Here is a 23950-nt window from a genome sequence, read left to right as displayed (position 1 = left end):
TGTTCGGGGCCCAATCCCAATACTCTCTCCCCCTCCCCCGAAACCTAACCTGTCTGGTCCTCAAGGGAAACTTCACCTGCCTCCCCATTAAGGGCGCCTTCGAATAGATGCTCAGAGACGATGCTGGAAGAGGAGCCTCTTAGCCTGGTTCTAATGGTGCCACAGAACTGGAGAGATTTTAGTCTTCCTCACCAGATGAGGCAGTAACCTCAGCATCCACTTTGCCTCCAGATGACTTCAGAAAATTCCAGGGCTTCCTCCGTAGAGTGGTAGGGGAGCTTCACATTCCTATAGAGGAAATCCAGGATACGCAGCGTAAACTCCTGGATATCTTTCATTCATCTGCACCAACTAGAGCTGCTTTGCGAATCGATGCCATCCTCGAGCCAGCTAGGAGAGTAGGGCATACACAGGCATGCCTTCCCCTAAATAGGGATTCCAGCTAAGTGGTCTGAGATTGTTTTCCTTCCCTCTCTCCCCCAAATTCACTTGTGGTCCAGCAACACCCACCTTCCACACTGTGCAGCAAGAGGACACGAAATTGGACCTTTCAGGCCGCAAGGCCTTTTCCTTGACCAGTCTTCAATTCAAGATTTCAAACCATCAGGCTTTACTAACTAAATATGATTTCCTGAATTATAGCAAACGAGTAATTTACTAAAAATCTTCCACAGCAAGACTGAGCTCACGTCTAGGTGGTCATGGAGGAAGGGAAAGTGGTGGCAAGAACAACGCTTTAGTCAATGGTGGCTATATCTTCCAGGTCTATGGCTTTTGACATAGTTATATTGAGGGAGTCATTGCTCCACTCCCTTGGTTTACGCAGGGAGGTACAGAACACCATCAAAGACCTCCATTTTGATGAATCTCATCTTTTTAATCAGAGAATGGATGATTCACTTCATACCTTCAGGGATTCCAGAGTTACCCTGCATTTGCTTTATATTTATATACCTGCCCTGAAGAGTAGATTCTGCTGCCCACACAATGCTACAAGTCCTCCCAGTTTTTCCACCAGAGACCTTATGAGCCTCCCCAGAAGCAGTAGAAGATACAGAGATCCTTGCCCCCAGGATCACTTTCACAGACTTCTTCCACATAGATGCAACCCCCAGCTAAAAGATATTTCTGGAATATTCTCAAGAGCCACCAGCCACCTTGCCTACCACCATGCGACCACTCTCCCCATTTCCCTTTTCCCCTAAACTTAAAAGTGCAATAACAGTGGACAAATGGGAGCTAAATGTCATCCACCATGGGTATATGATTGAGTTCGTCACACTACCTCATTGGCAGCCCCCTGGTCACTCCTCAGGGACCGCACTCATGATGGCATCTTCACCCAAGAGATGAGTGCCTTATTGCAATGAAGAGTTATAGAGTGCATTCCTGTGGAAAAAGTTCTATTCAGTTTGTGATGAAGTGGGACTGTTCTTAATGTTTCCTCTGAATACTGTGTGAGTGCCTCAGTTTCCCCTATGCATTTCTTAAGTCTCCAGCATGCATAAATGACCAACACTCTGTCTCCTGGCAACAAATGGCCGGGGCCCTTTCCCCCCCCCCGCAAGGGGATGGCTAAAGGTAAAAGAAGGAATCAGGTGACTTCCTGGCCCGGGTAAGAGACAAAGGCCAGAAAGGAAGGGCTAGAGGGGGTTTCAGTTTGGAGGTGGCTGGGGATGGGAAGTGAGGGCAGATGGGGTTGTCTGGCTTGCTGGGATGCAGAATGGACCCAGCTGAGGGGTCCTGTTCTGTGTACCTACAAGCTCTGTTTTAGACTGTGTTCCTGTCATCTAATAAACCTCTGTTTTACTGGCTGGCTAAGAGTCATGTCTGACTGTGAAGTTGGGGTGCGTGCAGGACCCTCTGGCTTCCGCACAGAGGGGCAGAGGATGCTGAATGCTCCAAGATCAGACCCAGGAAGATGAAGCCATGTGAGCTTCTTGCCCTGAAGACAGTCTGCTCCAAGGGAGAGGAGGCTCCCCAAAGTCCTGCTCCAAGGGAGAGGAGGCTCCCCAAAGCCTCCCCAAAGTCCTGTGGGGAGCTGTTCCAGAGCATCGCCTGGGGACTCCGTGACACAGCTTACTTCCTGATATCCAAGAACAAAGGCAGATGGAGACCAGTTCTGGACCTGCAGTTTCGCAAGTCCAAGTTTTGTATGGTTACACTAGCAGCAGTCATCCCATCCTAGAAAAAGGTATGTGGTTGCCTCTCTATATGCAAGATGCTTTCACATTGACATCCATCTGGCCCATAGACAGTTCCTGAGGTTCATGGTTGGCTCGCCCCCATTCCAGTACAGCATTCTTCCGTTTGGACTCACCACCATTCCCAGAGTCTTCACTAAGATTTTCTCCATCATAGTAGCCTACATCAGGTGTTATGGTGTCCTCGTATTCCCATATTTTGATGAATGGCTCCTGGCGGCATGATCCAGATGTGAAGTCCAAGTTTCAACCTCCATGTTCTTTGGCCTCCCTTCCTCCCTCGAGGTCAATGTCGAAAAATCAACCTTGGACCGCACACGATCCCTCGACTTTATAGGGACCACCATCGACTCAAACAGGGCATTCTGCCTACCACGTTATAGGTTCCACATACTGCAAGAATTCATAACTTGCATAATAAGTCCTTCTGTCCTGGTCAGGCCTTGCCTGTCCCTCCTTGGCCACATGGACTCATGTACATACGTCACTGCTTTCTCACAGCTCCACCTTTGCTGCTTCCAGATGGTTTATTCCCCCAAGCATCATGGCATGGACCTTATGCTAATGATTCCCCACAAGGTAATTTCATCCCCCCCAATGGAGGATGGACCTATGTCATGTCTGCATAGAATTCCTTTCTTCACATCCTTCCTGGACAAGATTATCATCAGCAATGCACCCACTGTAGGCTGGGGAGCACAAACGAGCAATCACATGATACAGGGAACGTGGACTCCAGGGGATTGCAAGAAAGGAAAGGATGGTCTCATGGTTAAGACATGTGAATTGTACCCTAGGGAATTGGAGTCTATCTCTGCCTCTGCCATGGAGTCCTTATGTGATGCTGGGCAAGCAAGTTAAACCAAACTTTTCACAGGTGGTCACTAATTGTGCATACCTCATTTTCTAGGTGGCCAACTTGAGGTCTTTGGGTCTGATTTGTGAAAGAGCTGAGCATTCTTAGTTGCAATTAAAGTCAATGGCAGCTGTGGTCTGAACATATAAAGTGTTATGTATAATGCCAAGTACTATTAAAAATCAGGTCCTAGTCATCTCAAATAAGGCACTCAAAATTAATGGAAACTTGATCTCCCTGTGTCTTAGTTCTCCATCTGTAAAATAGGGATAATATCAGTTCATCTCACAGGGTGTTGTGAAGCTAAATTAATTGTTTGTGAAGCATTCGGATATTCTAGTGATGATCACCATAGAAAAGTCCATGAGGAAATTAGTAATTCTGTCTTCAGAGTACGGTTTTAATATTGTGCAACAAATAAAGTCTAGGAGCCTTAACAAGAAGAAGAAAACAAAATATTGAATAGTTGCTCATTAAATGGTCAACATCCATTCTGTGCACTGAATAAGGCAGCGTCTTGTGGAAAAAATCATATGTGATCATGTAATTAAAGACTGTATCTTAATGTATGTACATGGGGAGAGGGGGTGAATTAAGGCTGCACAGGCAACCGGAATTCTAACATTTCACAGCTTTTATCTGCTTGACTTTGGAACCTTAATAATTTTCTTTTAAGTTTTTTGTGTGCATATTTGATATGTTTACAGAAAATGCATTATTTTAATGTTGGCTGCCAGATAGTAATTGTAGTGTGTGCAGCTTTCTTTTTCAATACTAACAAGTTATTTGAAAATAAGAGTTTCACATCTGCTTATTTACATTGCACATTTCAGTCTGCTCTGAGAGAGCAGTCCTAAGGAAATAATAGCATTTGATCACAAAATTAAAGGCTGTATCAGAATGCAGATGCACAAGGAAGCAGACTCAAAGCTCCACAGAAACTTTAATTTTGGTATTGCTTGACTTTTGATCATAAGTCTGAAACATTCAGATTTCATAGGGTTGTTTTGATAGCATACGTAATCACTGATATTATGGAGAGATAGCAGTTCCTCCGTAGTTAAAGCTGCCACTGGGTTTATATTTTACATGTAGTCCTTTCACTCTGGAAAATAACAAAGCACTTACAAACTGTGTATGTGCTGTGCCATCGAAATGCAGCTATGTCTGAGATGATGAGGTTGGGAGAATAGTAAGGGAGAGGTGACTGACTGAACTGAAGGTATCACACCCTCACTTCCACCATGTAATTACTGAAAAGTGGGACTAGGAACCCGGTTGTGTGCCCAGTGCAGTCAATAGTAAAGTTCCCATTGCTTCAGTGATGCAGGATCTAGCACTAAGAGAAAGGGAAATCCATATACACAACAGAAAATCATGCGTGTTTTCCTTTTTGTAGAATACAAATTCTGTGTATAAAATAGGATTGAATGGGAAGCACTTGTAATATAGAGTATAAATGTTTTCTCTTTTTTCAGGACAGTGGTGATTACCCACTTACCATGCCTGGGCCACAATGGAAAAAATTTAGATCAAACTTTTGTGAGTTCATTGGAGTGCTGATTCGACAGTGTCAGTATAGCATCATTTATGATGAATATATGATGGATACAGTGATCTCTCTTCTGACTGGATTGTCGGATTCCCAGGTCCGAGCTTTCAGGCATACCAGTACACTTGCTGGTAAGTAAGCACAAAGGTTGGAGTTTTCCATACACTCATTGGCCTAAGTATCTCCACATTGAATTCAAAGGAAGTTTTACCATTGACTTCAATGAAAGCAGAATAAGACATACACTGAGGGCTTTTGAAAATCGCACTCAGATTCTAAATATCACATTTCAATTGTACTAAAGTTCAGTTTTCCTAATTAAACACATGTACACTAAACTATAATATGAAAAGTAGGAATTCTTCAGTAGTATGGTTAAATATTAATAGACAATTGAGATATTTTTCAATGTAGTTGGTTATATTTATACAGTCTACTGTATAGCTTTTCAATTCTTATGGCATTTTTGTTTTAAAACGTTATTTTCTGTATGAATGTATTGCTTGAGAAAAATCCTTGACTGTCAGTCCAAAAACTGAAACTCTCCTTACCTACCAGCCATATGCAGTACAGGCAGTAGCAGTGCAAACTGTTACTGATGCTTCCCTGCAATGTGTCATGAACCCGTCTTGAAAGCTCACTTCATGTCTCTGAAGGTTACCTGTTACAGTGAAGGCAGCTTTCTGACATAGACCCGTGTCCACAAAGGATTGAGCTGAGATGAAGTCGTTTCATACACACCACTGAACAACATTCAATTCTTCTTCGAGTGATTGTATTAAGAACATAAGAACGGCCATACTGGGTCAGACCAAAGGTCCATCTAGCTCAGTATCCTGTGTTCCGACAGTGGTCAGTACCAGGTTCCCCAGAGGGAATGAACAGAACAGGTAATCATCAAGTGATCCATCCCTTGTCGCCCATTCCTAGCTTTTGGCAAACAGAGGCTAGGGACACTATCCCTGACCACTCTGGTTAATAGCCATTGATGGACCTATCCTCTGTGAATTTATCTAGTTCTTTTTTGAGTCCTGTTATAGTCTTGGCCTTCAAAACATCCCCTGGAAAAGAGTTCCACAGGTTGACTGTGCATTATGTGAAGAAATACTTCCTTTGGTTTGTTTTAAACCTGATGACTATTAATTTCATTCAGTGATCCCTAGTTCTTGTGTTATGAGGAGTAAATAACACATCCTTATTTACTTTCTCCAAACAAGTCATCATTTTATAGACCTCTATCAGATTCCTGCTTAGTAATCTCTTTTCCAAGCTGAAAAGTCCCAGCCTTATTAATCTCTCTTCATATGGAAGCTATTCCATCCCCTTAATCATTTTTGATGCCCTTTTGTATACCTTTTCCAATTCCAGTATATCTCTTTTGAGATGGGGCAACCACATCTGCACACACTATTCAAGATGTAGACATACCATGGATTTATATAGAGGAAATATTGTTTTTTGTCGTCTTATCTATCCCTTTATAATGATTCCCAATGTTCTGTTAGCTTTTTTGACTGCTGCTGCACACTGAGTGGATGTTTTCAGAGGAGTATCCACAATGACTCTAAGATCTTTTTCTTGAGTGGTAACAGCTAATTTAGACCCCATCATTTTATATGTTTAGTTGGGATTATGTTTTCCAGTATGCATTACTTTGCATTTATCAGCATTGAATTGATCTGCCATTTTGTTGCTCAGTCACCCAGTTTTGTGAGATTCCTTTGTAACTCTTGGCAATCTGCTTTGGACTTAAGTATCATGAGTAGTTTTGTATTATCTGCAAATTTTGCCACCTCTCTTTTTACCCCTTTTTCCAAATAATTTAAGAATATGTTGAACTATACTGGTCCCAGTACAGACCCCGAGGGGACACCACTATTTACTTCTCTCCATTCTGAAAACTGACCATTTATTCTACCCTTTGTTTCCTATCTTTTAACCCTGTTACTGATCCATGAGAGGACCTCCTCTTTTATCCCCTGACAGCTTACTTTGCTTAAGAGCCTTTGTTGAGGGACCTTGTAAAAGGCTTCTGAAAATCTGAGTACACTTTATCCACTGGATCACGCTTGTCCACATGCTTGTTGAACCCCTCAAAGGATTCTAGTAGATTGGTGAGGAATGATTGCCCTTTACAAAAACCATGTTGACTCTTCCCCAATAAAGCATGTTCATCTATGTGTATGATAATTCTGTTCTTTACTATAGTTTCAACCAGTTTGCCCAGTTCTGAAATTAGGCTTACTGGCCTGTAATTGCTGGGATCGCATATAGTGCCTTTTTAAAAAATTGATGTTGTATTTGCTATCCTCTAGTCATCTGGTAGAGAAGCTGATTTGAATGATAGCTTACACATCACACTCAGTAATTCTGCAGTTTCACATTTGAGTTCTTTCATACTCTTCGGTGAATACCATCTGGTCCTTATTACTGTTTAGTTTATGAATTTTGCTCCAATACCACCCCTTATAACACCTCAGTCTGGGAAAGTTCCTCAGAATTCGTTTAGTTTCTCCTCAATGGCCTTATATCCTTGAGTGCTTCTTTAGTATCTTGATTGTACAGTGGGCCCCATTGGTTGTTTAGGAGGCTTTCTGCTTCTGATCTACGTAAAAAATTTTTTTTCTATTACTTGTTTAATCCACTGAGGATTATATGCATGCACCATGCATCAAGAGCTGGAGATTTTGAAAGTAGTAGCATCTGTTGGTCCATGCATGTGCCTTTGTGCCGCCTCATGGTTTTGTCCCAGGCGATAAAGGGTGGGGTTGACCGACCACCTCTCAGTTCCTTTTCACTGCCTCTCTTCCTCTACCCTCCCGGGACTATGGCCAGGATTCCAGGATTCAAAAGCTGTGTTTCCTGCCCATGCTCCTTATCTGAGAGAAGAACACCAGTGGTGCCTCTGCTGCCTGGGTAAGGCACACATGGTGGCACACTGCACCATCTGTAAGTCCCTCCTGCCCTGGATCAGGGAAGCCCATGAGCTCTGCCTTTGCAGATATCTAATAGAGGAAGCAATGAAGCCCTGGGTGCATTAGGATCCAGGCCCAGGAGAGCCCCTGTATAACAGCTAGCACTGGCAGTGAGCACCCCTCTGAGCACCACACATGCCTTGGAACCAGCAGTACTGAAGGCTAAGGACAAGTCCCGACATGAGAGCAGAAGATACACTCATGAATATAAGAGCTGGTCCCTGCAGTAGACTGCTCCCAAGCATAGTGTTTCCTCCCCGAGCTGATCCAGGTTGGGTGAGACGTTGCTCACAGAATCAGCTGCACTGGATTCCCCAGGTGGAAGGTAAGGCCAGGCGCAAATGGGATCCGACGGTGATCTCACCACACAACCAGAATGCTCACTGGTACATGCACCACCCACTTTGCTGGTGCCCACACGCCTTCCAGACAGATTGGCCCACCAGACACTCGCCAGGCCCCTTCAGCATCTCCATTGGTGCTCCATGGACCCTGACTGCTCAGAGACATTCTTGACAGCAGAGGAGTTAATCCTCCCATCCCTGCAATGTCTCCTTCTCTCCATCCCTCTGCTCACCTGCAACATCTATACTCCTAAGGATGAACCCCTCTTGCTGCTGATGGAGAAGCCCAGCTCTCTGACTCATCACAGCCCTCTGGTATGAACAGTATTCTGAATCTGAGGAGTTCTCGGAGCTGGACTTTTCCTTGATGCAACACCAGAGTCTTGGATACATGACCCGGACTGCCCTCCCCTCTGGCATATGACCCTACAAAAGGGGCCCGGCACTGTGTCTGATGGACCCCTCATTTTGGCTGATCCTGGGATCCCTACCACAGATGGCACACACTATCTCAGGCATCCTACTGACCATCTACTAGCACCATCAGTGTATGAAGAGGAGGAGGATGTTGAGCTGGTGCTGCTAGCTCCACCGGTCCCGACTGGCATATCCTCGTCACTACATGAGGCAGTCATTCCTCTCCTGTTCTCTCTACCAGATGATCACCGACAGTACAGGACTTGTTGCAGAGGGTAGCGGCAGACCTGGGAATCCCATTGGAGGAGATTCAGAACTCTCAGTGTTGTCTCCTGGACATCCTCCAACCCCAAGGGTCAGCCATGGTGCCCATCCTGGAACTTGTGTGGGCAGTGTGGCACATACCAGCCACGTGTCGCCCACACTTATGTGGGTGAGGAGGAGATACTTTGTGCCAGCTAAGGGGGCAGATTTCTTATTCACCCACCCATTCCCCAGCTTGCTTGTTATCCAAGTGGCTGCAGAATGAGCAGGTCAGCAACGACAGAAGTCCACTCCTCCAGACAAAACAGCTAAGAGAGTGGACCTACTGGGCAGGAAAGTCTATTCTTCTGCGGGCCTACAGTTTCACATTGCAAATTTCCAGGCTCTGCTAGGCAAGTATGACTCTTAACAACTGCAATAGGATAGCAGAGTTCAAGGACGAGATCCCTCCAGAACACCAGGAGCAATTCCAGGCACTGATAGACGAAGGGAGATACCTGGAGGGTGCGCCTCCAGGCAGCAGTGTTTTGATGTGTGCGGGATTGGGTGGGCAAAAAAACAGACTGTGGTTCTTTGTGGGAAAACACTAAATCTCCTGTCAGTTTGTCATAAATAGAATTTCAGCAATATAAAGCAATTTTTTTAAAATAAAGGTTTTAATACTTAAATTTAAGCGAGGGATTGAAAGAGATTTGATGTCTGTTGTAACAAAGTATTTTTTTTACATGTTTTAAGCAAGATTTGTTTTATTCTTTTAGTGGTAAATACTATGTCTGTTTGTTATATATATAAATAAATAAAATTAACCGATGCTGTGGGGTTTTTTTTTAGTAGCGTGGGGGAAATCTCTCTTTTAGGATTTGCAAGATCTTAAGGTTTCTGCTGGTGGAAACAGGATAAAAATGCCAGAAACAATACCAGAGTGGGTATTGTGGTGTAGGATGGGAGCAGGATTAAAAAAATAGTCCCATGCAGGGCTTTACTTCAGCTCCCTTGAGCAGAGTTGTTGCTCATATTCATTCTCCCTAGTGTGTCAGGATCGACATAGACAATTTTCAATGGAGAAAGGAAAGTTATTTCCAGTAACTGGACTTCTCTAAGTATATAGATTCTGCAGATCCACACTCACTTGCTCTCCTTCCCCAACAAGGAATTTGAATGTTACTCTGAAAACTTGGGAAGAAACTATGAGGGTTGGGGCCACAATTTCTTATATACTCTCAGTTCAAATGTTTGAATCAGTGAGGGGGATGGATGTGACCTTGATGGGAACTGTTTTCGAGATGGTTTTGTATCCATGTGTCAAGGGTTGCTCAAGTTTCATGAGTGTGGATCTACAGAGGCAATGTGCCTGAGCTTCAGTTACAGGTGAGTAACCTTCCTTTATCTTCCACTCTTTACAGCTATGAAGCTTATGACTGCTCTTGTGAATGTTGCCTTAAACCTTAGTATTCACCAGGATAATACACAGAGGCAGTATGAAGCTGAGAGAAACAAAATGATTGGTAAGAGAGCTAATGAAAGATTGGAGCTGCTGCTTCAAAAAAGGAAAGAGGTAAGTCAAAGAACCAAAGCTATTTTCCTAGTTATATCATTCACTCTCCTGAAAACATGTAAAAGAATATCTAATGCACAAGTTATTTCCTGAAAAAAATGTAGGCTTTTATAGTATTTATAATTTTGAAAATATAAGTGTTTTTTCTGTTTGTAGTGCAAATTTTCAAATTAGTCTATATTCAACCACTTCTCAACAAAGGGGAGCAAATCAATCAGGTACACTTAACAGATTTTGAAATTTAAGCTATTCATGCTTTCTTGTGCTGTACTTGGGGAGAGAGTTAGGTTTTGTGGTTCACGCACAGTATTGGGAAGCAAGAGATGAGTTCTGTCAAAGAAGTTCTCTGTGTGTTCAAGCATATTACTTAGGGCTACATTGTCAAGTGTTAGGTTCACACACACAACTAAGATTTAAAGCACTAGCTCTTCTGCACATCTAGAATGATGGCTATTTTCTAAGATTAATGTACGTGATGAGGCAGGCTGAAAATTAGTCCAGAATTGTGCATAGCATGCAGATTTTTGCTCAACATAGAACAATGAGATTTTGAAGCAAATTCTGTGCTCCATCCAACTGTATTGCCTACTTCTCCCTTTCCTGAGCACAACTGTAGCTGAGAGAGTGACATTACTTCTTTTTGCATCTACTTTGAAAGAACACCAAACTAAGGGGATATTAAAGTCGCTTGGTAAATGCCAGTCTGGTACTAGGTGAGAAAAAAACATTATGGGGATGATGTAATTATCCAAAAATGAAGTATTAGATCCCAGGAAATTCAGAGTTAAGTTTGCACTTAAAAGAAATCAAAATATGATAATGTCCAGAAGTGCACAGATGAATCACCCAAACAACTTTAACTGTACCCTGTAGTGACGCCATGCAAAAATGATATGATTATGATAAAGGCATTTTAGTGTTTGTTGTCTTAGACTAGATAAAATTGATTAGAAAAACCCATTAGTTTTAAAATACCCCCCTTCGCCCCCGATGTCTCTACAACGCAGAGTTAAATTGGATTAAGGTTGGTTGGGTATCTTAACTGTGCATATATTTTGGATTTTTTTGAAGTGTAATTTACATTAATTTATACTACTTGGATTTGGGATAAATACAGCTTTCCTGTGATGTTTTTACCCCTTTTCATAGTTTTGAAGGTCAGAAGGGACCATTATGATCATCTAGTCTGAGCTCCTATATAGCATAGGCTATAGAAATTCTCCAAAATAATTCCTACAGCATATCTCAGAAAAACATCCAATCTTGATTTAAAAATTGTCTATGATGGAGAATCTATTACTAACGTTGTGAATTCAATATTACTCTCACTATTAAAAATTTGCTCCTTAATTCCTGTCAAATTTTGTCTAACTTCAGTTTTTAGCCATTGGATGATGATATACTTTTCTCTGCTAGACTGAAGAGCCCATTTTAAATATCTGTTCATTATGAAGATCCTTATAGGCTGTTATCAAGTCACCCCTTAAACTTCTCTTTGTTAAGTTAAATAGATTGAGCTCCTTGTGTCTATCGTTGTAAGGAACGTTTTCAAATCATTCTTGTGGCTCTTCTCTTGAATTGTGGACACCAGAACTGGACGCAGTATTCCAGCAATGGCGACACCAGTGCCAAAATTAGAAGCAAAATAAACTGTCTAGTACTACTTGAGATTCCTCTGTTTATCCATCCAAGGATTACATTTGCTTTTTTGGCCACAGCATCTCACTTGGAGCTTTTATTCAGCTGATTATCTATCACAATCCCTATATCTTTTTCAGAGTCTCTGCTTCCCATGGTACAGTCCCACATTGTGTAAGTATATGTAGTTGGGATTATTTTTTCCAGTATGCGTAACATTTATAAGTGCAAAGCAGAATTTCATATGCCATTTTGTTGCCCAGTCACTCTGTTTTGTGAGATCCCTCTATAACTCTTCAAGGTCAGCTTTGGACTTAACTATCTTAAATAATTATGTATAATCTGCACTATTCTTTGCACTGTTCACTTCCTTTTTCCAGATCATTTATGAATATGTTGAACAACAAAGATCCCATTACAGATGGTTGCGAAGCCTGGCTATTTATGTTTCTCCGTTGAGAAAACTGACCATTTATTTCTACCCTATTTTTCCTATCTTTTATCCCGTTACTGATCGATGAGAACTTCCCTCTTATACCATGACTTCCTAGTTTTCTTAAGAGCCTATAGCTCTGTCAAAGGCTTTCTGAAAATCTGAATACACTGTATCCACTGTATCACCCTAATCCACATTTTTGTTGACACCTTCAATGAACTCTAATAGATTGGTGATGCATCTTTTCCCTATACAAAAGTGGTGTTGACTCTTCCCCAACAAATTGTGTTTGTGTGTCTGATAATTCTGTTTTTATTATAGTTTCTAACATTTTGCCTGGTACTGAAATTACTTATGTTCATCAGCCTGTAATTGCCAGTATCACCTTTGGAGCCCTTTTAAAAAAAAAAGTGTTACATTAGCTCCCTTCCAGGTTTCTGGTACAGTGACTTATTTCAGTGATAGGTTACATACTATAGTTAATAGCGCTGCAATTTTATATTTGAGTTCCTTCAGAACTCCTGGGCGAATACCGTCTGGTCCTGGTGACTTCTTACTGTTTAATTTATCAATTTGTTCTCCTCTTCTATTGACACATCAGTGTGGGACTGTACTTCAGATTTGTTGCCCAAAAAGAAGCAGTTTCAGCTTCTCTCTTCCTCCTTATCTTCTTGCCAGCTTGTCAGTTCTCACTGATGTCCTGGGCTATTCATTTAACCACTCTACCCTTTTCTGAATCCAGAGTGCTCTAATATTTCGTATCCTCCTTTTTGGTCCTAGGCTTTAGCCTTGGGAAGAGTAAGCTGTTCTTAATCTGACTGGAGCCAGGTAGGGTGTATTTTACTATAAACAGATTTCAAGGACTCTTGTCTGTGTCATAATTTTACCTTTCCTTCTTGGTTCCTTTAACACATGGCTCTCAACCTTTCCAGACTACTGTATGCCTTTCAGGAATCTAGTTTGTCTTGTGTCCCCTCAAGTTTCACCTCACTTAAAAACTACTTGCTTACAAAATCAGACATAAAAATACAAAAGTATCGCACCACACTGTTACTGAAAAATTGCTTTCTCATTTTTATCTTATTATAAAATAAATCAATTGGTATATAAATATTGTACTTACATTTCAGCGTATAGTTTACAGAGCAGTATAAAGTCAGTATGAAATTTTAGTTTGTACTTACTTTGCTAGTTCTTTTTAATGCAGAATTTCATATGCCATTTTGTTGTCCAGTCACCCTGTTTGATGAGTTAATGTACTCCCTGGAAGACCTCTGCATACCCCTAGGGGTACGTGTACCTCTGGTTGAGTACCACTGCTTTAACAACCCCTTTTAATCTAGTTCCATATCAGACAATCCATGTTAAACTAATACATAGAGGGGCACACCATAGAAATAAGACAGATATTTCCCAGTTTATCACATTGTTATTTAGATCATTCTGGGCAAAGAAAAGACCGACACAAATGTTAAATTTATCAAAGAAACCATTTAAAAATGAAATGTAATTCATAAATTCATTAATGGATTTACTTGTAAATTCAGATTAAATTCATTCTGGACCCAAATTTGGGGAAAACTCAACTTAGTCTTAACTGTGGAGCTGCAACTGCTGCCTCCATAATAGGTATACAAGAAATGGGTAACATTTTACCACTTCTGCAGGAATGATGACAGACCTGTCAAATACATGATGGCCACCTGAGATGCATGATCTTTGGCAGGCCTATAAGGTGCTAGTGTTTGTTGGTGAAGAGAATAGGGATCCATTCATGGTTTGTATGGACCACAAACCCAACTATGTGTATTTCTAATAATTATTATTACCATAGCTATTACCTGTCTCTTCTTAATAACTGAGATCCTCACCCACACAAGAGGATACTATGACATCATCTGGATTGAGGGTCCCAACTGTAGGATCGTTTCCCTCTGCTCCAGCTTGATGTTCTTTTTCCTTGAGACTTTCATCCTCCTCAACAGCACAGAGGCAGTCAGACTGAGGATGAGATTGTTCTACTGTGGCCCTGAAAGTCTCCTCTATATATACCTCTCCAGTTCAGCCACTCAGGACTCAAGAATCTGTACTCGGTCTCTGAGGGGAATGAGCCAGGAACACAAAAGTGGCTTTTTAAATGCATTAGGAGCAAAAGAAAGACGAAGGAAAGTGTAGGTCCTCTACTTAGCAGGGAAGGAAGCTAATAATTGATGTAATCAAGAAAGTCAAAGTGTTTAATGCTTATTTTGTTTTGGTCTTCACTAAAGAGGCTAATGCCAACTAGATCCTGAACAGAACTAATATTAACAAGGAGGAAAATAGAGAAAGAACAGACTAAAGAATATTTAGATAATTTAGATGTATTCAAGTTGGTAGGGCCTGATGACATTCATCCTACAGTACTTGAGAAACTAGCTAAAGCAATCTTGGAACCATTAGTAATTGTCTTTGAGAACTCCTGGAGGATGGGTGAGGTCTCAGAAGAATGATCCTACAGTACTTGAGAAACTAGCTAAAGCAATCTTGGAACCATTAGTAATTGTCTTTGAGAACTCCTGGAGGATGGGTGAGGTCTCAGAAGAATGGAGAAGGAAAACTTAGTACCTTTCTTTAAAATGGAGAACAGAGAGGACCTGAGGAGTTAGAGATCAGTCAGCCTAACTTTGATATCTGGAAACATATTGGAACAAACTATTAATCAGTTTGTAAGCAGCTAGAGAATAATAGGGTTATAAAGAATAGCCAGCATGGATTTGTCAAGAACAAATCATGTGTAGCTAACCTAATTTGACAGGGTAATGCTTTGGACACAATCTCACATGACAGCCTCGAGCAAACTAGGCAAATTCAGTCTAGATGAAATTGCTATTAGGTGGGTGCAAAATTGGTTGAAATATTGTGCTCAAAGAGTAGGTATCAATGGTTCACTGTTAGACTGGATAGGCATATCTAGTGGAGTCCTGGAGGGGTCAGTCCTGGGTCCAGTACTACTGAATATTCTCATTAATGACTTGGATAATGAAGTGGAGAGAATGCCTATAAAATTTGCAGATGGCACCAATCTGGGAGGGATTGCAAGCACTTTGGAGGACAGGATTAGTATTCAAAATAACCTTGACAAATTGGAGAATTGGTCTGAATTCAGCAAGATGAAATTCAGTTGAGACAAAAGCCAAGTGCTACATTTAGGAAGAAAAAAATTAAATGCACAAGTACAAAATGGGGTTAGATAGTAGTACTGCTGAAAAGGATCTGGAATTCCATTGGATCATCAATTGAACATGAGTGAATGTGATGTAACTGCAGAAAAGATTAATATCATTCGGGAGCATATTAACAGGAGTGTTGTGCGTAAGATACGGAAGTAATTGTCCTGCTCTATTTGGTACTGGTGAGTCCTCAGCTAGAGTACTGTGCCCAGTTGTGGGTGCCACACTTAAAGATAGATGTGGAGGAATTGGAGAAAATCCAGAAGATAGTAACAAAAATAAGTATCAGAGGGTAGCCGTGTTAGTCTGGATCTGTAAAAGCAGCAAAGAATCCTATGGCACCTTATAGACTAACCGACGTTTTGGAGCATGAGCTTTCGTGGGTGAATACCCACTTCCTCAGATGCATCTGAGGAAGTGGGTATTCACCCACGAAAGCTCATGCTCCAAAACGTCGGTTAGTCTATAAGGTGCCACAGGATTCCTAACAAAAATAAAACATTTAGAAAACCTGACCTATGAGGAAAGATTAAAAAAACTGGTTGTTTAATCTTAAGAAAAGAAGACCGAGGGGAACCTAATAGTCTTGAAATGTTTTAAGTGCTGTTAGAAAGAGAACAGTGATCAGTTATTTTCCATGTCACTGAAAGTAGGGCAAGAAGTAATGCGCTTGCTCTGCAGCAAGGTTGATTTATATTAGATATTAGGAAAATCTTTCTAGCTCAAATAGTAGTGAAGCACTGGTATAGGCTTCCAAGGCAGGACATTTGAAAAAACAGGTTGGACAAATACCTGTCAGGGATGGTCTAGGTCAGGGGTTCCCAAACTTCATTGCACTGTGACCCCCTTCCAATAACAAATTTACTACATGACCCCAGGGGGAGGGTCGGAGCCTGAGCCCTCCTGCCCTGGGTCGGGGAGAGGGGGCCGCAGCCCAAGTCCTGCTGCCCAGGGTGGGGGTGGAGCTTGGGCTTCTGCTTCAGCCCTTGGTTCCAGCAAGTCTAATACTGGCTGTGGCAACCCCATTAAAATGGGGTCTCAGCCGCCTTTGGGGTCCCGACCCACAGTTTGAGAACTGCAGTTCTAGGTTTATTGTTGCTACCACAGGACAGGGGTTTGGACTTAATTCCAGCTCTACGTTTCTGTGAATCTATGAATGGGCACATCACACTTTTTAAAGCTTTCTGGGCTGTCTCCTGAGTGAAGAAGACAACACTGCACTGGTTTGCACTTAATTCATATTTGTAAGGTTCTCTTTACAATCAAAAGGACTGGAAACTTAAGTCAAAATTTTCAAGCCTGGGTGCCTAAAATTAAGCACTTTGGTCTAAATTTAGGAACCTAAATAAGTGTCCTGATATCAAAAGACACCCAGCATCTTTAGCCCAAATTGACTTCAGAGGTGCTCAACATCTCTGAAAATTGGGCCACTTTAATTTGGGTCTAGCTTTAGGCAACCAGGTTTTTAAATGTGGGTTCTAATTCTTACATGTGAATATGTGGATTCTGGATCACATTTCTACAGCGTCAGGTAGGTTCTGCATCAAATTCCATGGACTTGAAAACTCAGAGTATACAAAGATCTGAAAACATCTCTGCCGAATAGCCCTCTTCTATCTTGATGTTTCTGCACCAATGAGATGGTCAGTGAGCTCCTGCTAATCCTTATTGCTGTGTTCTGTCCCTGCCAGGCTTGTTGGCTTCTCTCTCTTGCCCCTTAACTTGCGCTCTTGTGATCCATTAGGCAAAATTTTCAGAGCAGATGTTTAGTGAACAGGCACAAAGTGGCTAAAGGAACAGCCAATGGTCATTTGAATGTCTGTTCACAAAGCACATTGTGCTTTAAAGATTCCTGAGAGGAGCCAGAGGCAATAGGGCACACCAGCATGCCCAGATGATTGACAGATATTCAAAACATGGGTGCCAGTTTGGCAGGTTGCTTAGGGATCACAGAATATCAGAGTTGGAAGGGACTTCAGGAGGTCATCTAGTCCAACCCCCTGCTCAAAGCAGGACCAATCACCAACTAAATCATCCCAGCTAGGGCTTTGTCAAGCCTGACCTTAAAAACCTCTAGGAAAGGAGATTCCATCATCTCACTAGGTAACCCATTCCAGGGCTTCACCATCCTCCTGGTAAAAAGTTTTTCGTAATATCCAACCTAAACCTCCTCCACTGCAACTTGAGACCGTTATGTTACTATGCCCACACCTGCCAGAGTAGCATGTTCTGATAGATCATTAAGATGCAGATTCACCCTGCACATAGAAAATCAGCCACTACGGAGTTGGACATGCTACCAACAAGCCTGATAGCATTGCCTTATCTGTTTTGGTGATGATCCAAAAAGATACCAAAAAGAAGGTTAAGTTCCTCACTGAGGAACTATTAGTGCAGAAACCAAGGCTTGTAGAGATTTGCTCTGTAAGATTAACACTGATCAGAAAAAAATAACTGACATTGTCCGTGCCTTGGATGGGCCCCGGAGGATTATGAGATCAAAGATGACAGAGAGACCTGCATGTACATTCCAAGGACAAATTGACCATAAAGAGTTGTGAAGGGCCATCTAGCTAAATTGAGGGAGAACAGCAGATAACTCAGTAGGTGGCTTAGACCATCATCATAAAGCAATGAGCAGCTAGTGACAGCATTAGCAGAAATAAACAGATATTTTTTAATGCATCACTGACTGGCCTTGTGACCAAAACAAAAAGATTAGAGTCTTCTTTGATGTCCTGTCGATGTCCCAGTGTCTGTGATTGCCAGTTCATTTCTGATTGTCCAAGTAATCTTTATTGCTTGTTTGGTTTTCGTGTGTTGGCAGCTTCTGCCAGCCCACAACTTGCTATCTTACTAGACTCTTTAGCTAGCTGAGGCCTCAGATGGATGGAGATTCTTATTTGGTCAATGCTCACTCTGGGGGAAAAACCCAGAGGGTGGAGACTGATCTGGTAATTTATAAGTAGATTCTGTATTTCCTCCTGGATGTGGAAGAGGAACACCCAGAACTGGGCCAAGAGAGATGACAGGCACAAGGAAGATGCTTTCTTTTACTCATGCCAGTGTCATGGCTGATGGTGCAGAAGCACTAACAGTGGAAGATAATTTACAAATCTCGAGACAATCATTTTCATCAACAGTTGGCTCAGAACATAGTCTCTCAGCAGCGCTTCACCATGTTGAGATGGCAGAGACGTCCCACCTCAGTGACTCAGCACCAGCAGCACTAGTTGTGGAAGGGGCCAGTACCCTGCTGTGCTTCCAGTTACTGCTGCTTAACACCGTGGCCAGCGATTCTGGGTCCATTCTCAGCTAATCTCAGAGCCACTGTGGAAAACACTGAGGGAAAACAAAGGGAATGAACCCTCTACTCTGTCCCGTGACCTACCCCATTGAATCTTGTACATTGCAGCTCATTTTCTCATTTGAACTGAATATCTGTGTATTGCTTAGTCCTCTTTTTCTGTACTCATAAGAGCGGCCATCCTGGGTCAGACCTAAAGTCCATCTAGCTCATAAGAACATAAGAACGGCCATACCGGGTCAGACCAAAGGTCCATCTAGCCTAGTATCTGTCTATCGACAGAGGCCAATGCCAGGTGCCCCAGAGGGAGTGAATCTAACAGGCAATAATCAAGTGATCTCTCTCCTGCCACCCATCTCCATCCTCTGATGAACAGAGACTAGGGACACCATTCTTTACCCTTCCTGGCTAATAGCCATTTATGGACTTAGCCACCATGAATTTATCCAGTCCCCTTTTAAACATTGTTATAGTCCCAGCCTTCACAACCTCCTCAGGTAAGGAGTTCCACAAGTTGACTGTGCGCTGCGTGAAGAACTTCCTTTTATTTGTTTTAAACCTGCTACCTATTAATTTCATTTGGTGACCCCTAGTTCTTGTATTGTGGGAATAAGTAAATAACTTTTCCTTATCCACTTTCTCAACATCACTCATGATTTTATATACCTCTATCATATCCCCCCTTAGTCTCCTCTTTTCCAAGCTGAAGAGGACTAGCCTCTTTAATCTTTCCTCATATGGGACCCTCTCCAAATGGCTAATCATTCTAGTTGCCTTTTTCTGAACCTTTTCTAGTGCTAGAATATCTTTTTTGAGGTGAGGAGACCACATCTGTATACAGTATTCGAGATGTGGACATACCATGGATTTATATAAGGGCAATAATATATTCTCAGTCTTATTCTCTATCCCCTTTTTAATGATTCCTAACATCTTGTTTGCTTTTTTGACTGCCTCTGCACACTGCGAGGACATCTTTAGAGAACTATCCATGATGACGTCAAGATGTTTTTCCTGACTCATTGTAGCTAAATTAGCCCCCATCATATTGCACGTATAGTTGGGGTTATTTTTTCCAATGTGCGTCACTTTACATTTATCCACATTAAACTTCATTTGCCATTTTGTTGCCCAATCAAATAGTTTTGTGAGATCTTTTTGAAGTTCTTCACAATCTGCTTTGGTCTTAACTATCTTGAGTAGTTTGTATCATCTGCAAACTTTGCCACCTCACTGTTTACCCCTTTCTCCAGACCATTTATGAATAAATTGAATAGGATTGGTCCTAGGATTGACCCTTGGGGAACACCACTAGTTACCCCTCTCCATTCTGAGAATTTACCATTAATTCCTACCCTTTGTTCCCTGTCTTTTAGCCAGTTCCCAATCCATGAAAGGACCTTCCCTTTTATCCCATGACAGCTTAATTTACGTAAGAGCCTTTGGTGAGGGACCTTGTCAAAGGCTTTCTGGAAATCTAAGTACACTATGTCCACTGGATCCCCCTTGTCCATATGTTTGTTGACCCCTTCAAAGAACTCTAATAGATTAGTAAGACACAATTTCCCTTTACAGAAACCATGTTGACTATTGCTCAACAGTTTATTTTTCTATGTGTCTGACAATTTTATTCTTAACTATTGTTTTGACTAATTTGCCCGGTACCGACGTTAGACTTACCGGTCTGTAATTGCCGGGATCACCTCTAGAGCCCTTTTTAAATATTGGCGTTACATGAACTAACCTCCAGTCATTGGGTACCGAAGCCGATTTAAAGGACAGGTTACAAATCTTAATTAATAGTTCCGCAACTTCATACTGAGTTCTTTCAGAACTCTTGGGTGAATGCCATCGGGTCCCGGTGACTTGTTAATGTTGAGTTTATCAATTAATTCCAAAACCTCCTCTAGTGACACTTCAATCTGTGACAGTTCCTCAGATTTGTCATCTACAAAAGCCAGTTCAGGTTTGGGAATCTCCCTAACATCCTCAGCCATGAAGACTGAAGCAAAGAATCCATTTAGTTTCTCCACAATGACTTTATCGTCTTTAAGCGCACCTTTTGTATTTTGATCGTCAAGGGCCCTCACTGGTTGTTTAGCAGCCTTACTGCTTCTGATGTACTTAAAAAACATTTTGTTATTACCTTTGGAGTTTTTGGCTAGCCGTTCTTCAAACTCCTCTTTGGCTTTTCTTATTACACTCTTGCACTTAAGCTGGCAGTGTTTGTGCTCATTTCTATTTGCTTCACTAGGATTTGACTTCCACTTTTTAAAGGAAGTCTTTTTATCTCTCACTGCTTCTTTTACATGATTTTTAAGCCACGGTGGCTCTTTTTTAGTTCTTTTACTGTGTTTCTTAATTTGAGGTATACATTGAAGTTGGGCCCCTATTATGGTGTCTTTAAAAAGGGTCCATGCAACTTGCAGGGATTTCACTTCAATCACTGTACCTTTTAACTTTTGTTTAACTAACCCCCTCATTTTTGTATAGTTCCCCCTTTTGAAATTAAATGCCACAGTGTTGGGCTGTTGAGGTGTTCTTCCCACCACAGGAATGTTGAATGTTATTGTATTATGGTCACTATTTCCAAGCAGTCCTGCTATAGTTACCTCTTGGATGAGCTCCTGCGCTCCACTGAGGATTAAATCTAGAGTTGCCTCTCCCCTTGTGGGTTCCCGTATCAGCTGCTCCATAAAGCAGTCATTTAAAGTATTGAGAAATTTCATCTCTGCATTTCGTCCTGAAGTGAAATGTTCCCAGTCAATATGGGGATAATTGAAATCCCCCACTATTATTGGGTTCTTAATTTTGATAGCCTGTCTAATTTCCCTTAGCATTTCATCATCACTATTACTGTCCTGGTCAGGTGGTCGATAATAGATCCCTAATGTTATATTTTTATTAGAGCATGAAATTTCTATCCATAATGATTCTGTAGCTCAGTATCCTGTCTTCCGACAGTGGCCAATGTCAGGTGTCCCAGAGGAAATGAACAGAACAGGTAATCATCAAGTGATCCATCCCTTGTCGCCCATTCCCAGTTTCTGGTAAATAGAGGCTAGGGACACCATCCCTGCCCATCCTGGCTAATAGCCATTGATGGACCTATCCTCCATGAATTTATCTAGTTCTTTTTTGAATCCTGTTATAGTCTTGGCCTTCAAAACATCCCCTGGAAAAGAGTTCCACAGGTTGACAGCTAATTTAGACCTCATCATTTTATATGTTTAGTTGGGATTATGTTTTCCAGTATGCATTACTTTGCATTTATCAACACTGAATTTCATCTGCCATTTTGTTGCTCGGTCACCCAGTTTTTTAAGATTCCTTTGTAATTCTTCACAGTCTGCTTTGGACTGAAGTATCACGAGTAGTTTTGTATCATCTGCAAATTTTGCCACTTCACTGCTTACCCCTTTTTCCAGATAATTTATGAATACGTTGAACTGTACTGGTCCCAGTACAGACTGCTGGGGGCACCGCTATTTACCTCTCTCCATTCTGAAAACTGACCATTTATTCCTACCCTATGTTACTGCCTCTCCCATATTATTTATAAACTTAACTTTTGCATCCTTGACTTTGCTTTCATACTGTCATGGGTCCATTTACCGTTGATCGTGCCTCTTCCTGGCCGTCCTGGGGATTAGCTCTGCCAGGTGTCGCCTTCCTCTGGCAGTGTCCACACTTGTCGTCCTTTCTCGCTCCCAAGCCCATCTCCCTCTGAGAACCACAGCCTCCTCTTCGTGACTCAACATTCCGTCCAGGTAGTATGTAGTTCCCCCTTGTATGCCCCACAAAGTATTTCTGAAACAAAGTTTCCCTGCCAGTCCACTGTCCTTTGCCTGGTCTGTGCCATGTGTTCAGGGGCTGGTAAAGGAACCAGGGCTCGCCTTCTACTCTGGCTTCCAGCTCAGGGGCCCTCCAGTCAGTAGCTAAGACCTGCATTGTCCTACCTTGCTGCTTTCTGACTGGGCCTTTTCTACCTTCCTGGTTCCCCCATGTTTTGCCCACCTCCCAATTCCCTTCTCTCTTGGAGTTACTGCAGCCTATTTCCCTGCAGCCCCCTTCTGCTTTCAGGGCTTTATACAGGTCCCTCCTGTTCCTGTCGAGCTGAGCCTTCCTATCTAATCAATTCCCTGTTCCCTGGCTCCTCCTTCAGGTGCAGCCTGGGCAGTTAGGTAGGCACAATAACCCCTTCCAATTTTGTGTGGGGTGGACACCCCATCACAGATACTTACCTCATTTCTGCATAAATTAACAGTTCATTTCAGAATTCCTCCTTGGGTTCTAGTTCTTCCTTAGAATGAACAAGGCTCTGCCTCATCTAGGATGACTCCAACCATAAGTGTCTGTTCATGTGGCTGCCTGTCTGGGGCTTGTGCGTCAGCTGCTGCTGCTTTTGTAGAGGATATGAGGTCAGCAAAGGCAGTACTGATTAAAAACTAGTTCAGCCTATGCCCTTGCAGCTTCATGTGCTTAATCCTCTAATTTGTCTCTCAAAATTGGCTTGAGTCCGAAAATACTGGGTTGCCTGTTCTTGAAGCCATGCCCACAATCCTGTCCTTTTGGGTATACTCATCCTTTTGCATTGTACAGGGACTATATGTGCCCAACTGTCCCTTTTGCACTTATCCCTTGCTTGGACTGTGGAATAAACGTGTCTGTGGGGATTTATGTGAGCAATTTTTTGAAAATTTAGCCCTTCATAGAATCCTAGAATATCAAGGGTGGAAGGGACCTCAGGAGGTCATCTAGTCCAACCCCCTGCTCAAAGCAGGACCAATCCCCAATTAAATCAACTCCTTAACTCCTGGGCACCTCAGTTTTTTCCATATGTAAAGTGGCGTATAATGCTTCCTCTCCTCTCAGAAGTAGGGCTGCCAACCCTCTGGAATTGTCCTGGAGCCTCAAGAAATTAGAGATTAATCTTTAATTGAAGATTGTCATGTGATGAAACCTCCAGGAATACCTCCAACCAAAATTGGCAACCCTAAAGTGTGAAGTGTAACTATTTGTTTTTACAAATTGCATTGAGAACTTCACATGGAAGGTATTATAGAAATGCTGAGTATTATAAATGAAATCACTTGTTGAAATTATCTGCTCGGTGCTATGCAGGAGGTCAGACTAAATTATCATAATGTTCTCTTCTGGCCTTCATATGTTGAATCTATGGGGAAGAAAATA

General features: G+C 42.0%; 1 protein-coding gene across 4 annotated transcripts in view; it reads left to right on the top strand.

Moving 5' to 3' along the window:
* Positions 1 to 23950, top strand: part of STAG1 (stromal antigen 1) — a 357281-nt gene that overhangs the window by 157287 nt on the left and 176044 nt on the right. For all 4 annotated transcript variants that reach the window (XM_050965354.1, XM_050965355.1, XM_050965352.1 and 1 more), the window contains 2 exons: positions 4539 to 4743; positions 10016 to 10167. In XM_050965354.1, the coding sequence (XP_050821311.1) occupies positions 4539 to 4743; positions 10016 to 10167 (357 nt within the window). The remainder of the gene's footprint in view (positions 1 to 4538; positions 4744 to 10015; positions 10168 to 23950) is intronic.

Source organism: Gopherus flavomarginatus, chromosome 8 (genome assembly GCF_025201925.1).
Source record: "Gopherus flavomarginatus isolate rGopFla2 chromosome 8, rGopFla2.mat.asm, whole genome shotgun sequence".
NCBI classification, from domain to species: Eukaryota; Metazoa; Chordata; order Testudines; family Testudinidae; genus Gopherus; species Gopherus flavomarginatus.
This window is presented reverse-complemented; position numbering and strand designations above follow the sequence as displayed.